Genomic DNA, 16,058 nt, shown 5'->3' with positions numbered 1-16,058 from the left:
CACTCGTTTCCGGCGACCTCTTCGCTGGAAACTTCGATTCTTTTTTCGTTTTCGCGAATGAAAATGAATTCGTTGATTATAAGGTGCGGTAAATTCTTCGTAAGTTTGCTTTGTAAGTGAAAATGGACAATTTGGGAAGAGGAGATACGATTATTCGAGCCTCGCGGATTATTTTTGTAGTTGCCGATTGTCGATTGTTATACAAATGGGGTGCGAGGCTCGAGTAACCCTCCAAAGCTCCTCTTTCCAAATTATATAATTAATATATGATTATGTTATATAATTGTATAATATAATTATTAAAATATATAATTATATTATATAATTATATAGTATAACTATTAAAATATATAATTATATAGTATAATTATTAAAATATATAATTCTATAGTATAATTATTAAAATATATAATTCTATAGTATAATTATTAAAGTATATGATTCTATGATATAATTATTAAAGTATATGATCCTGTAGTATAATTATTAAAGTATATAATTCTATAATATAATTATTAAAATTTATAATTCCATAATATAATTATTAAAATATACAATTCTATAATATAATTATTAAAATATATAATTATATAATTATATAATATAATATATAATTTTTGCTTGCAAGCTGAACGAAAAATCAGCGAAAAAATTACTATACAACGCAATGATCATCCCCCCAATCAGTCGCATTTTTTAAACAAAAGCGCCATTTTCATAGACCGTTTTCACGTATGCCCGAGCCAAGAAGAAATATTCCATGAATCCGTGAAATCGTCGCGTTAATTAAAAATTACGTTATTCATGGATAGACTACTACGGCATGATATTTGTTGATCTCCCTTGGATTTTAAAAAAAGAATTGCTGGTTTCAAAGGCTAAGGCCGGAGTGGTTTAATTATCGAGTCGGCCGATGTTCTTCAAATATTACAACCAGCTGGCAGGTAGAATAATTTGTCCCTTTTGACGGTTTCCCGGTGGGTAATTACGGGGCGTACCTTTCAAGTTCTCAGCGTATTCAGTTAGATCGATGTTCCTCGCCCACCGGATGAACCTCTGGTTCGTCCAAACTAGAGGATCCGTGTCGACTTGCTCGCACTGGTGTCTCCTGACTGCTAATGCCTATCGGGGAACACGGTTAACAATGTTTCTTTGAGCGTTTCTCTCGTCGAATTAGTACACTAAATAATCGTTTAAACGCTGGACCGACTAACAAATTTTTTAGAATTCCTCGGAAGAGATCCAGAGGCATCGACGAGTTAAAATTTAAAAAAAAATCTAAAGAATTCACAATTCAGGTATTTCAAGCTATTCGAGGCATTTTAACAATTGTAAGTTGTTTTAGCAATTATCGCGAATTTTTGTGCAATTTACCATTTGCCTGCTTGTTATTAATTTACTATCGTGATTCAGTTTTTCGTCGACTAAAACATTGCTCGTGCTGAAAATATTACTAATTGGGCCGTTTATTTTGAAAGTGACATAAGTCACTTTGTTTTTAAGTCGATATATTTAAGGGTTTGCGTTTTAACACGTTTAAAAATATGGATGCTAACTTTCGAGAAGATTTACTTGTATTTGTTATCTCAGGATACTGATATTTTTCTCAGTATAAATAATTTCGCATAAACATTACAAAATCACCACTTTTCATTACGGTTAAGTGACTTATGCCACTTTCAAAATAAACGGCTCAATTAAACCTGGCATCTTAAAAATCTGAATATGTCGACAAAATGAACAGCGAAGGTCGACTCTATCCGAATAAATAATTGATAAATAAATCTGCCGTCGTATTTGCTGCATCGATTGCGAAAGAATTACACAGCGAGACTTTTCTCCGATTAATTACAAAGAAAATCACCTGGCGATCGTAGTTGAGCATACGCAGCAAATGAATGCCGTGCACGATGCTCGCTTGATGGAACTTCCTTGTGACGCCCAGCAGCTTCTCGAGTTCCTTTTTGCCGAGATGATCGAGCATCCGAGCGTCCACCATATTGGTGGCGAAGCTCTCTGAATATTGTGCGAGTCCAAGGTCTGGCAGCCACTCGGAGCTGACCCACGTGTGACCTAGTTGAGCAATGCATGGATATCGAACTAGACTCGGATGTCGATGCTCCTCGATAGCTAAACGTAATTTCTTTCTGTGAAGCGGGTGCGTCACCCCCAATCCGGCCTCCAATTCTGCGTCGCTCAGCTCCAGCAGTACCTAAACAATTTTTCACAATTTTAACGAGCCGCCGTTCCAATCGCGCGCGAAACACTTTGCCAGACAATCGCAGATTTTGCCAGTCGTCCGAGCGTTGGCTACGACAAGACAGTTGTTCTTCCAATGTATAATATAATTTTTTGTTTATATTACATGTTTTCAAGAATAATTGTATCCTATTCTTCTTCTTAATTATTATTATTGATTTAATAATTATTGTTATTATTAACTATTATTCTTAATTATTATACACATGCTTTTTAAGAATAATTGTATTCTATTGTTCTTCTTAATTATTATTATTAATTTAATAATGATTATTGTGATTAATTATTATTCTTAATTATTATATACACGTTTTCAAGAATAATTGTATCCTATTGTACGTTTTAATTATTATTATTAATTTAATAATGATTATTAGGATTGACTATTATTCTTAATTATTATATACATGTTTTTTAAGGATAACTGTATTCTATAGTTCTTAAAAACATGTAATATAAATGTATAAATAACCCATGACTTACTATTTAAGATTTACGATTGATTAGAATACGGATTATTATTAATAAATCTCATCTGAGATTTCAAAGCTTATAATAAAGAAGAAAAAAAAGTTGTTCTTCCAGTGTATAAGCACTTGGATAAACGATAATTGAGATGGCATTTCATAATGAGGCGTCAAAGGGTTGTGATGGAAGACATTAGCGTGGGAATAAAAACGATGACTTAACTTTTTTATTTCTAATTTTCTGCCACGATTCGAAAGGCAATTCGAAGGCCACGTGACACTGTTCGAAGGCAATTCGGTGGCCACGTGACACGATTCGACGGTCGCGAACGTAGTATAGTAAATTCTCTCTAATTGACGCTCAGATTATGCAAAAAAAAATGGACGATTTGGAAAGAGAAGATACGAAAAACGAGATGCAGAGCTCGAATAATCGTACCTTCTCTTCCCAAATTGTCCATTTTCGTGCACAATTTGAGAGAATTGGCCCCCGAATTGCTTTCGAATCGTGTCACGTGGCCCCCGAATTGCCCTCGAATCGTGTCACGTGGCCCCCGAATTGCCCTCGAATCGTGTCACGTGGCCCCCGAATTGCCTTCAAATTGTAGCAAAAAATTGCAAACAAAAAAGTCAAGTCATCCTTTTTATTGTAGCATTACTATGTGAAAAAAAAGAAAACGATGCCGCGAAGATCGAAGAATCGCGACTCGCCGTTCTCGTATCTGCCCGGTTTCAACTCCGACCTCCGAACATTTCCGGGAGAAATTACCGTGCGTTGCCGAAACTCGATCGAACATATATTTACCTTTCCGGACTTGACGTTCTCGGCGCATCGTGGACCATACTGCGGCATCCCGAGCGCAACCTCCAACCATGCCAGCACCGTCGGTGCCCTCCATCGTTCCATAGGCACGGACGCGGCTTCTCTAAGTAAACGGAGCTTCTCTGCGTAACCTTCTTCGGTAAGAGGTGACCATGATCTATATGGATCGAAGCCGTCGGAGCCCTCGTTGCTTCCGCTCCCACCGCTGGAGTTGTTTGCCGCCTTTCGATGCCGGGAACGAGCGAACACTCTGAAAGCCCGATTTAAAATGCGCTTTTCAAACTCGGCAGACAGACCTACCCCCGGCCCACCAATTTCACCACTATTGTCGCCGTTTTACCGTCCCTTATCTACATCCCATTTTAATCTCGTCGCCGTCGTTCCTCGCATTATCGGACCGGCCGATTTCTATCGGAAACGTAATTCCACGTAATTCACTCTTCCGCAGAGTAAAGACGTTCATGGGATTTTGTTCACGTTGGCGCGGTTTTCTCGGAGAGAAACTCGTTCGAAGTTTCTCTGGACGTTTGTCAATTTTATAATTGCATCTGTACACGGTTGTTTACGATTAGAGAAATTCGTTCGAAGTTCGTTCGATACTTTGTTGAAATTAGGTGAATTTTTAACTGTGTTCGTCGTCAAATTAAATTGCAGACAGTTGTGCGACTTTCTTCGCGAGAAATTCGGCTTGAGATTCGCGCGACGTTTTAATCGCGGGGTAATTATATTATTATTATTATTATTATTTCAACCGAGTCTGTGCAAATTATGTTACAGATATTTGCAACTCGTGAAAACAAAGCTCCGAGTGGAGGCATTAAATAGAAAATTATTTTCTTTGCGAAGAATCCATAAGAATATTCATAAGAAATTTTATCGTGTATCGCATATTTCACCATAAAAATTGACGATTGGTGTTTCTCGAGTCTCGTGATTTATTAACGGAGCATCGAACTTCGATCAGAAGTATAGTAAACGATGGAAGACGTGTCCCAAAATTATGGTACTTCCGGAAGATGTTCCTTAGGTCATTTGAAGAAACTTTTTCCTCAGCGAAATTCTTCTACGAGCCTTCGTTTACGAGTTATCAACGAAAAACACTGACCACTGAGAGGCCAGCTCTGCTGGCGCGGGGCGGCGCCGCCCAGTTCCACTGATTGGCGCGGCCGCCTCGCGCCATCCAGCCTCTCGCCTCTCATTGGTCACTGTTTTTCGTTAATAACTCGTAAACGAAGCCTCGGATTGAATTTTCACTAAGGAAAAAGTTACTCGAAATGATCACAGGAATCCCTCATTGCCCAGAAGCGCCACAATTCTGGGACACCCTGTGTATCGTGGACAGGAGCGACCAGAACACGTTCGTATACCGAGCAACGCGTCTCCTAACGCCGCTGCGTGCTCGAAAATGGCGGCTCTCACCTGGAAATAGAACCCCACGTGCCGCCTCGTGTTGCAGAAGAACGCGAATGCGCGGCAGGTGCCGCGATAGGTGTGTTTTGTTTGCTCCTTCTCGGCTCGGATTCCAACGGGCTCGACAGCTGTTCCACCGATCGCGATAACGACGAGTTGTCCATAGACCTAGAGAACGCGTTCAGGGGTGACAGCGTGGGGCTGCAGTCCTTCGGCGTGGTCGCTGCTGAAATGAAACGTGCACGGGACCGTGAATCATCGGATCAAGCCCTCCGGCCTCTTGAAAAACTCGACACCGTACTTTGGGGACGCTCCTTGCTACCCCTTTGTGCAGGAAACGTTTATTAGAATTTCTCGGTAGAATTACGTTTTCGTCGCGTCGCGTTCTTGTGATTCAACGATTACGTTTATGCGAAATATACATTGTTCGCATTTATTGCCAGCTGAAAGAACTGTACAGACATATCTATTTTTCTAAGGAGTCGAAAGGAGTTTTTTTAAAAATTTGTTTCCCTTTTTTTATAATTCATTTATAATACTAATTTTTGTCACGAATGCATAAAATTCGCAGATCAGTTATAATTACATTGCTGCAAATTAAGAGAACATTTTGTCGTAGGACTCTCGACGTTACCTTGACGTGAGCTAGTAAATTAGGGTATGGAACGTGTGTGTGTGTGTGTGTATGCTAATTAAATAATACTCAAAGAGAAAATATTTATTCGAATTGCGATTTCGATGATGCGTCTGTGCGGATGTTATACGTTCGAGTTTTCCAAGAGTTAGTTGAATGTCTGCTGTAAGCCTGTCGCGAAATTAGTATAACTTTAATTGTTATAATATTATTATGTAACAAGATAATATAATATGATAATATATGATATAATAATGTATAATATAATGTAATAAGAATGTTATACTCTAATTAAAGTTATAATAAATAATAATGATCATTATACTTTAATTAGTACAACTTTCTTATTATATTATATCATGTATTACCATAACTTTAATTAGTACAACTTCCTTATTATATTATAGTATATTATATCATATATTATCATAACTTTAATTAGCATAACTTTCTTATTATATATTATACCATATATTATCATAACTTTAATTAATATAACTTTCTTCCAAGTTCGAACGTATGCATATTTCTTGTACATCGTCGTTTACTTTCATTCCTAGATTTTGCTGACAGTCTCGACTTAAAGAAAGTTAATAACGTTCATATTTAACAGATTACGCACGAAATCATCATCACGAATCCAACAAGTCGTTGCAGTGCAAAGAGTTAACGTTCTTTTTATCATCTAAACAGCAGCTCGACCGTTTCGAAGTTTTTCTAATCGCCGATCGCTAAAAAATTCTCTCGAAACTGCTTCTCGCAAAACGGCGCGGAACGCGAATTACAATAATGTCTCCCTAACTGACGCCGAGATTGTCCACAGAAATGGACAATTTGGGAAGAGGAGATACGATTAATCGAGCCTTGCGAGCCTCGTTTTTATAATCGTTGACAATTCGTAACTATAAAAACAAACCGCAACGCTCGAATAATCGTATCTCCTCTTCCAAAATTGTCCATTTTTCTGGACAATCCGAGCGTCAATTGGAGAGACGTTACTGTACCGAGAAAAGCTGTCTCGAAAAGTGTTGTCGATCGCAGAAGCTCTCCGACGCGTCGCACACGGAACACCGGAACGCTGTTAGGCATCCCTGTTCCAAATACGAACGCATACGCATGCGTCGGCCAACACAGAAGGCAATTAGCCGATTGTTCGAACAATACCGCGGCACGCTGATATCCTTATCGGCGTATCGGCGTTCGCCCGGCCGAGCAAATAAACGAATAACGCGAACGCCGGCGAACAACGATTCCTACGATGAATGACCTCATTGTTCGGCCAATTAGCTACGCAAACGAACAGAGGCAAGATCGAACAGAGGCAAGATCGAACGGAGAAATTGCCGAACAAATATCGTTCGCGCAAGTCGTTCCACGCACAATGAAACCGTTCGCGGTGGAGCGTTATCCGGAAACGTTAATTAGCTCCGCCGCGAAACAGCGTCGGCGAAGCCGGGAGAATTCGCTGACAGTAAAAAAATGCATGGATCCCGTCGTTACCGTCCGTAGCCACACCTGAGGGCCAAGGGACGATCGTGGACAGAAAAAAGGAGAGACAGAAAGGCACACTGAAGCAGGAGGAGCCGCCGGAAGTGGAGGACGGCGACGGTGAAACGGTCGACGGCGGCGGCGGCGGCGACGATCGCAGAGCGAAACGGAGAAGAATGGCAGACGGAAAAAGGAAGACCGCAGAGGGAATGAGGAAAAACGAGTCTTACCGAGTCTAATTCGTCGTTTTTCATTCGGCCGACATTATCTGACTCGATAGTGGTCCTCGCAGTCGGAAACACGTATCTAAGCAGATAATGACTGGCGCGCGATGGATGGTTTATAAAAAATGTTTGAACGCGCATAAATGCCTGTGTCCTTGCACAAATGTGTTCAGGGAAGTCCGTAGAATCGTTCGCGATACGAAATATTTGCGTAACTTGTACGGAAAAACAGTGAAAAAATGTTGAAATTGAAAGAGTACGAATTCGACGAAATATTTCTCGAAACTCGCTCGCTTCGAAGATTATTTAAACGCGTTTAAATGTATGGAATGTTGAAAGAATATATATACTGTTTTACTCGGAAGAGTCCGTAGAATAATTTCCGGTAAAATAGGTTTCCATAACTTTCATAATTTAATCCGGAGAAATGTTTGAAGTTGGATTTTCGATTTCTTGAAAATTGAGAGTAACGAAGCGTTTCTCGCTCGACTAAAAAATTATTTAAACGCGATTATTCGTACGAAGAATTTTAACGTCGCGAAGATAGGATAGAGCACGTTCTTCGGAAGAGTCTGCCGGAAGAGCAGCATTTCCCCAGGTTCCGCAGCTGAACCGCGAAAAATCGCACGGGCGAAAAATCCGACACGAAAATTGAGTTTCCCGCGATCCGATGAGAAAACGTATCTCTGATTTCCATTCGACGCGGCCGAGCGAATAAGAAGATCCGCCGGCTATCGGGACACGAGAAGAAGGAGGCAAAAATTCCTCGGATAGCGTATCTCATCGCGAAAGTTAGGCACGAAGGAAATGTGTGCGCTACTCTCGCCCGCGATCGGCAGCCGAATCGCGATTCTCGGCTATCTCGTCGACTAGGCTATCTCGCGAATCGATAGCTCCAATATCCCAAGAAACGAAGAAACGGAGGGGGAGAGGATGATGTCGAGTCGAACACAGAGGGAGAGTAAATAGCATTTTTTTTTCTCGTAATTTAGACATTTTTCGTTGAATAATATTTCCGAACGCGGTAAATTCTCCCTAATTGACGCTCGGATTGTGAATGAAAATGGACTATTTGGGAACAGGGGATACGATTATTCGAGTTAACTTGCGCGTTGTTTTTATTGTTGTAAGTAATTATAGAAATCGTATATATACTATAAAGTATAAGTAAAGTATACTGTAAAGTATGTGAGTATGTGTGTGTGTGTAAATTGTTCATTTTTGTGTATAATTCGAGCGTCAATCTTCTGTAATATTTATGCGAATTTACTGTAGTATTTTATTTCAGCATTGAATGAAATATTATTTCCAAATAGTATTCGCTTGTGCAAATATTTCAATGTTTACTACGTCATATAAAATTATTTCAGAGTTTGCTATTTTATATAAAATTATTTCAGCGTTCACTATTCTATATAGAATTATTTCAGCGTTCACTATTTCATATAAGATTATTTCAGTGTTCGCTATTTCATATAAAATTGCTTCAGTGTTCACTATTGCACATAAAATTATTTTAGTGTTCACTATTCTATATAAAATTATTTCAGCGTCCACTATTTCATATAAAATTATTTTAGCGTTCACTATTCTATATAAAATTATTTCAGCGTTCATTATTTCATATAAAATTATTTCAGCGTTCGCTATTTCATATAAAATTATTTCAGCGTTTACTATTTCATATAAAATTATTTCAGCGTTCACTATACTGTATAAAATTATTTCATATTTTCCCCAGCACAGACAGAAACAGACAAAAACAGAGAAAGAGAGAGAGAGAGAGAGAGAGAGAGAGAGAACAGCCAGACAGAAAGAGATACAGACACAGAGAAAGCGAAAGAAGTATCCTCTGGACAGCGGAGAACGACGACGAAGAAAACGGAAGGAGAGACGACGATCAGCGATTATGTTTGGACACTTACACTGGTATATGTGGGACGGTGCAATGGAGGAAACCACGGAGATGCTGTCCATGTCGAGACCGCTCCCCTCGACCGTAATTGTCGGCGTGCCTGCGCGGAAATGTACAACGTATAGCCAGGAGGGAGGAAAAAAAAATAGAAAAAGAAAACGAACGCGAAATTTTGCGTACGCGCGCGCGTTCGTCCCTCGACTTACGGCGGACGGGAGGGCCAAAAAAGGAAAAAAGAAAAACAAGGAAAAAACAAGAACGAGCGATAGTTTCCGTAGACGAATTTCAATTTCCGTTTCATCATTCCGCGCGTGTATGTTTTCCAGATCCCCGGATTTGTCAACGAAAAAAGAAAAAGCCGCCGAGTGCCGGCAAAAATGGTGCTGTATTTGAGGACGGGCTTTGTAAACGCGGGCGCTGGACACGTCGGTTCTAGGATCGCGCGGCCTTCGTGCGCGAGATATAACAATCACTTAATTTTTCAATTTGAAAGTTTTAACAAGCGCGGTGGAAGCGATACACGGGTGGGACGACGTGCTTCGAGATTGCGAGCCCGGAGATGCGCGCACGGCAGTGCGAGACTCGCACATTTTTATTCCGATGCTCTCCTGCAGCGTGTTTTCCTACATTTTTTAATTTGAAAGTTTTCTATGTTTCCATTTTATTCGTAGCATCGCCATATTATTGCTTATATATATACAGGGTGTCCAAAAATGTCTCGCAATCCAGAAATGGCGGGTTCCTCGGCTCATTTGAAGCAACTTCTTCCTTTACAAAAATGTTCTCCGAGGCTTCGTTTACGAGTTATTAACGAAAAACCGTGACCAATCAGAGGCGAGAGGCTGGCTGGCGCGAGGCGGCCGCGCCAATCAGTGGAACTGGGCGTCGTCCGCTCGTTGGCGGCGCCGCCCTGCGCCAGCAGAGCTCGTCACTCATTGATCACTGTTTTTCGTTAATAACTCGTTAACGGTGCCTCGGAGAACATTTTTGTAAAGGAAAAAGCTGCTTCAAATCACCTATATATAAGCAATAATATGGTAATATATGCTTCCATAAAATAAACTGCAATTTCCACGCCCTCATACTATGATTGGAAAAGCTAGGAGAACATTCCAAAAATCTATTAACCTAACTAACGCTGAAACTAACAAACCTAACTAACTCGCTGAAAACAATCATGTACACCCATAATAGTATAATTAAAATATAATTTTTGCTAAAATCGAGCGAAACGTTAAAACACTCAACGATCGATTTCAACCATTTTTCCACACGCAAAGAAAATGATTCGATGCTCAATGCGATTCATCCACCGCCTATCTCTATTAAATATTAAATTTAATTATCAAGTCTCGTGTTCTCGAGCGAAGCAAACTGTGCACGCTCGTTCGCTATCGATCGATTTTAAAACGAAATGTAAAATACCCATATATGTGTTGAAGTAACCTCTCATCGGTAATTATTATTTTCTCTGTCCACGGTTGTGAAAGACCGATCAAAAGGTATTATTCCATCCGTGCGGAGATATTTTTATTAAGACGATATTACCGAACGATTGAACGAAGCGAGAGAAACGAGAAGGTTCGAATCGAAGTTCTTACGTGGCGAAAATTATGCGTGGGATCGGCGTTAATTAAACCGCGGATTTTATGCATCCGTAACAAAAACGAGCGGATCGGATGCAGAGAACAGGAAACCCGTGTAAATGTAAAAAAGAGCTTGCGAATACTACCGTGATCCTCCCAGTTCGTTAAAATTGTTTTAAAAAAACAATATATGAAGAATACAAAGCATATAAATGTTCGTACGGTTCAATAAATGCTTCCGATAAATGCTATCGATAAATGCAGACAACTTGCACGTTGCACAAAAATCCGCGGTCCGGCGTTAACGTTTCGATTTTCCGATTCAATAACGGTCCGAAACAATAACAAATACCGTTTGGTCGTAAATAATTGCCACACTGTTTTCTACTTCGAGGCACAGTAAATTCTCCCTAGATTTCCTTCAGCTTGCGAACGAAAGTGGACAATTCGCGGAGAAGAAGTTACGATTATTCGAGGCTCGCGGCTCATTTTTATAGCTTCATAGCTTCGTAATTCGTCAACGATTATAAAAACGAGGTGGTGCAAGGCTCGACTAATCGCATCCGCTCTTCCGAAATTCTCTATTTTCGTGTATACAATACAATCTGACGGAAAAATTCCGGGAAATTCGCAGTATTTGGGCGGCGTCTAGCCGCGGCTCGTTTCGCGGACGGAGCGCAGCGTTTCGGGATATTCGACGGAAAATTCACGCACACGCGTGCCATCGGCGGCGAAGTATGTTTGTCCTAGACGAAATCGATCAATCCGTTTTAATGCACGGACACGGCGAGCCCCGGGCTGAATAATACATGAAGGAAATGCGCTCGATTAGCCCGCCACTTACGTTCGGCTAACATTCGCGGTTGACGGAGCTATCAGACTCTGCGCTCCGTTCCTCTTTTGCCCTTTTTTCTCTCTCTCTCTCTCTTCCTCTCTCTCTCTCTCTCTCTCTCTTTCTCTCTCTCCCTATGTGTTCTCTTTTTGCAACGCTCCACGCCCCGACGGATGCACCGTAATGCACTTTAACTAGGCGATTAATCTTGCCGCTGGTCGCACACCTAAGCGCAGGAATCGCTTGCGAACCGGCCGCGTCCCGAACCGGCTGACATTCGGATGAATAATAATGCCGATTACGTAGTTACGCGTCGCTCGAGTTCATTCGTCAAGACGATTACCGCCCGGACGACTTCTCTGCGCGATTACGCCGCATTTACGGGTTAATTAAAACGAGCGCGCTCCGCGGCCACGGGCCCTGTTGCTTCGCCGTTGCCGCCAGCATCTTTCTTGTCCGTTCAGCCGTCTGCTGAAAACATTTTATGCACCGATTCGACCATCGGCCGGCGATTTATAACCGGTCATTTAGACGCGGCGCAGCTTTAATCGTTTAATCATCCGAGCTACGGAAATTGGATGAAAGGAACCGCTGTTCCGAGCGAGAGACTGATAGATCTAGAAGAAGAATCTTCGCAATAATGTGTTTCGATGAATCGGTGAGCGAAACTGATACGATTAGAACGATTAGAATCGTCGTTAAAATTCATGTGATTTTGGACGGCGGAGTTTTAGGCGAAATAGAAATGCTCGAGGACAAGAATTGCTCGAAGACAAGAAGCTCGATTGGAAGGAACGGAAGTTAATCGAAAATTAATTGCCTTTCTTCTCTTGGTAATTTTGATAAGTCGAGAGCTGATCAATTGAAATAGAATGATCGAATACTTCTCGTGTCTTCGCGCGACGCGATCGCAATGGAGGAAAAAAAAGAACATGTTCCCACACTATTGTTCAAGGGAAGAGACTCGAGATGCTTCGGTAGTCGCAACAGCTGTCCACGTCGCTCTTGCAACCCATATGTTACGAGTCAGGTGCAAGTGGAACGGGACTAGCTATCCGTTACGGAGCTCTCCTTTCGAAAGCCAAGCTATTGTATTCGCGAAGACGGGTAAATTCGTGCGCCGTGCTTTGGCGGTACGCGTCGCTCAAAATTCGGAGAAACGTTCGCCGAATTTTCTAGATACGGAACGAACCGGTTCGCCGATGCGAGAGGCAGCTTTTTCTGATCTGTCGATCGGAACGATCGACTGCGATTTCGCGAATTTTTGCTATTCGATTTCAATAAAATTAGAAAATAATCCAATTCGTAAATACTACATTACGCAAATAATAATAATAATTATGATAATATTATAATATATATTATATATCATTTAATAATAATATATAATAATATTATATAATAATATAATATATAATAATATTAATATAATTAATATAATTTAATAATAATTTTATATCATATATAATATATGTTATAATCTATATAATTATAATAATACTACACTACGTAAATAATTCGTAATACTACTCGTACATATGATTGGATTATTTTCTAATTTTACTGACACAATCTTAGCACTTCCCTCTTGCTATAGACACCTAAATTGTTCTAAACAATTTAAACACTTACTCTTGACATATTTCACGATCTAAGAATAAGAAATCTCGCCGTTCGAACGCTTTCGTTGGTCACTGCAGAATCGCTCTGAAAAGCAGGCGCCGCAGCTAACTTGGTTAACCAGAAAAATCGACTCGGAATCGATGATGATCACTGCTCGCAAGTGCGCGCGCGAGAAAAAAAAAGGACGCCAGCGATCTCGCCGGCTCCGGCATTCGTGTACGGTCCCGGCCGTGGAAGATAGGAAGTCGATTCGCTGCGGATAAAATGAATGTCACTTACCATCGGTGGTGGAGTCCGATAAATTGCCGCCCACGCTGGTTGCGCCCCCGCTCTCCCGATCGCTCGATCCCCGGACGCCGCTGTCCGCGCTGCAGCTTCCTCGATCGCCCGCCTGTCCGCCGGATGAGCCCGCACCTGCCGCATTCCCGACGTTCCCAACAGTCACTCCTAGTTCTGTGCTGCCTAATGGCGGTTGAGAATTCATATGAGGGATGATACCACAGCCGCCGCCGCCGCCCCCGCTGCTGCTTCCGGCGCCCGGCGTCGCCGCTCCGTTCACGCTGCTCCTCGGGAACGAGACCAAGGACTCCTGGTCGCTCAGACAGATTCCGCCGCCGCCCCTTTCCGCCAATTGACGCTGCAACTGTTCGCAGAGAACACGGATGAGAGTTCGCGATTTTTTTATCCGGCGCCCGGGCGACCGAACGCCGAAAATCGGTCGCCGATTCGAGGAAAAATTCGGCAGAAATTGGGAAAAAATTCGGCAGAAATTGGGAAAAAATGCGGCGAAAATTCGGTAAAAATTCGGTAAAAATTCCTCGGGGATCTAAACATTTCGTTGGCTTTGCAAAAATATTTTTTGTCCGGCGCATTGGCCACTATGGAAGGGTGAACGAGCCGAAAACAGCGGATGTTTCGTTCGGCGGAGCAGCGATTAACTTTTATCAGGAGGCGCGCGAAAGCCGCGGCCCGAATTTCCGCGTGTCCGGCGAGGATAGTGCATTGTAAAACAGCTGATTAAATTACGGAGCCGCGGTTACGTTCGCCGGAACGTACGAGAACGACTTCCGTCTAACGAAATAGCCTAGAACGTCGCGCTTGTCTCTCTGCGCGAGAGCCGCGAGACGAGGCGGGAATTTTCAGGCTGTGCGTGACTGTTGAGCACAACATTCCGGGACGACCCTCGAGCCATCAGTTTTAAACTCGTTAGCCGGAGCGCGGCCCCGTTTATGCGCTACGTCGAGGACAATTTGAGGGCTCAAAGCGGCCTCACCCTCGTGCCGTAATTGCACGCGCGCGCGAAAGAAATGCTTCTTACCCGGCTGCCCGTAATAACGGCGCGGCGATCGATCGCCGATACTCTTCGGAACGCACCCCGCGAGTGTTTCCACCCATAAAAAGAACTTTACGCCGCGCCGGTGTTCGTCTAAGTAACGGAATTACACAGTCGCCGGGGCACGCTCGATTTAACCGAATAACCGCCGAAGTTATTTCCCGACCACGATAATTAGCCGAGACTTTATTTTCTGATAGCGCCGGGGACCGCCCGGTTTTTTGTGCCGCTCGGATACGTTCCACCGTGCGTTGGCTTGCCAACCGTCCTCTGTTTTCTATTTTTTCCTTTTTCCTTTTTGGAAAGGACTGTCCTCTCGTCGGATTTCCCGTCCGCGTACCTTTTTCAGTTTGGAAAAATACACCGAACGTAAATATCGAAATTAAAAGTTTCTCGCGGATGGTGACTTTAAATTACAGTAAATTCTCCCCAATTTTTGTTTTAGCTTGTAAACAAAAATTTACTATTTGGGAAGGGGAGATACGATTATTCGAGGTTTCCGGTTCTTTTTTATAATTATATGTAACTGCCGATTGTCGACGATTATAAAAACGAGGTGCGAAGCTCGAGTTGTATATAATAAACAAATTTAATATAATAAATGTAACGCTGTAGTTTAATATAATTACACTGTAATTTACTGTATTTCTCTGCACGATAAATTACTTATTTCGGAGAACACTTTAACTTCGAGGAAAATTCTGCAATTGGCAAATTTTGTCGAGTCTTAGGTTGTTAAACAATTCTTTCTCGGTGTACAAGTACTCTGTCGATTTCTTAATTACCGGAGATTCTAAAAGTGAAGCTGGATTTCTAGATTCATAGAAGTTTCGAGGAATTGTTTGTTCGAATGTTGACTCTAAAATTCCGAGAAATCAATTCAAATAATTATTCCAACAATGTTCGAATAACGAAGGGATTAATGGAAATATATTTTGTAGCGTCCTTTATTGCGACAGAGTTGGCAAACGTGGCTGCGCGAGACCGACTAAAAAATATTGTTGCCTGCAAGAGAGAGCACTTCCCGGAAAGCATCCCCTAAGTGGCCGCCGTAAAGAAGATTCGATCGAGTCTTAATTATGCCGTAGTTTCGAATAATTCAGAACCACTCCATTTTTAGTGCACCTAAAATATACTTCGAGCTTCTCGCTTAGCTGCTTTTATCCGGGAACAGAATTTACGAGAACAGTCTGACCTTCGTAATGGGAGCTTGCTCGAAACGAAGCTGAAACGACGATGCTCTCGTGGCCGAAGGTGAAATCAAGCTTTCGCCAAAGGTCATGAGATTCGAGGCAATTTTTTGAAATATCCGGACCATCGAGTTCCATTGAAAATATTTCCCTTTGACTCGTAAGATACGTACAAATGCGACTACAATAAGTTCTCCCTAATTGACGCTTAGATTGTACACAAAAATGGATAATTTTTTTGGTGAGAGGAGATATATATTTATTATATATTATT

At 41.7% G+C, this 16,058-nt stretch overlaps 1 protein-coding gene across 21 annotated transcripts in view; it reads right to left on the bottom strand.

Moving 5' to 3' along the window:
- Positions 1-16,058, bottom strand: part of Liprin-gamma (liprin protein kazrin) — a 239,525-nt gene that overhangs the window by 23,123 nt on the left and 200,344 nt on the right. For 16 of the 21 annotated variants that reach the window (XM_076525099.1, XM_033480137.2, XM_033480138.2 and 13 more), the window contains 6 exons: positions 13,541-13,904; positions 9,231-9,320; positions 4,969-5,185; positions 3,532-3,799; positions 1,865-2,212; positions 999-1,122 (listed from right to left, as the gene is read on the bottom strand). In XM_076525099.1, the coding sequence (XP_076381214.1) occupies positions 999-1,122; positions 1,865-2,212; positions 3,532-3,799; positions 4,969-5,185; positions 9,231-9,320; positions 13,541-13,904 (1,411 nt within the window). The remainder of the gene's footprint in view (positions 1-998; positions 1,123-1,864; positions 2,213-3,531; positions 3,800-4,968; positions 5,186-9,230; positions 9,321-13,540; positions 13,905-16,058) is intronic. The other 5 variants (XM_033480135.2, XM_076525094.1, XM_033480140.2 and 2 more) reach the window with 4 other exon arrangements.

This window comes from Megalopta genalis, chromosome 11, assembly GCF_051020955.1.
Source record: "Megalopta genalis isolate 19385.01 chromosome 11, iyMegGena1_principal, whole genome shotgun sequence".
In the NCBI taxonomy this organism is placed as follows: Eukaryota; Metazoa; Arthropoda; class Insecta; order Hymenoptera; family Halictidae; genus Megalopta; species Megalopta genalis.
This window is presented reverse-complemented; position numbering and strand designations above follow the sequence as displayed.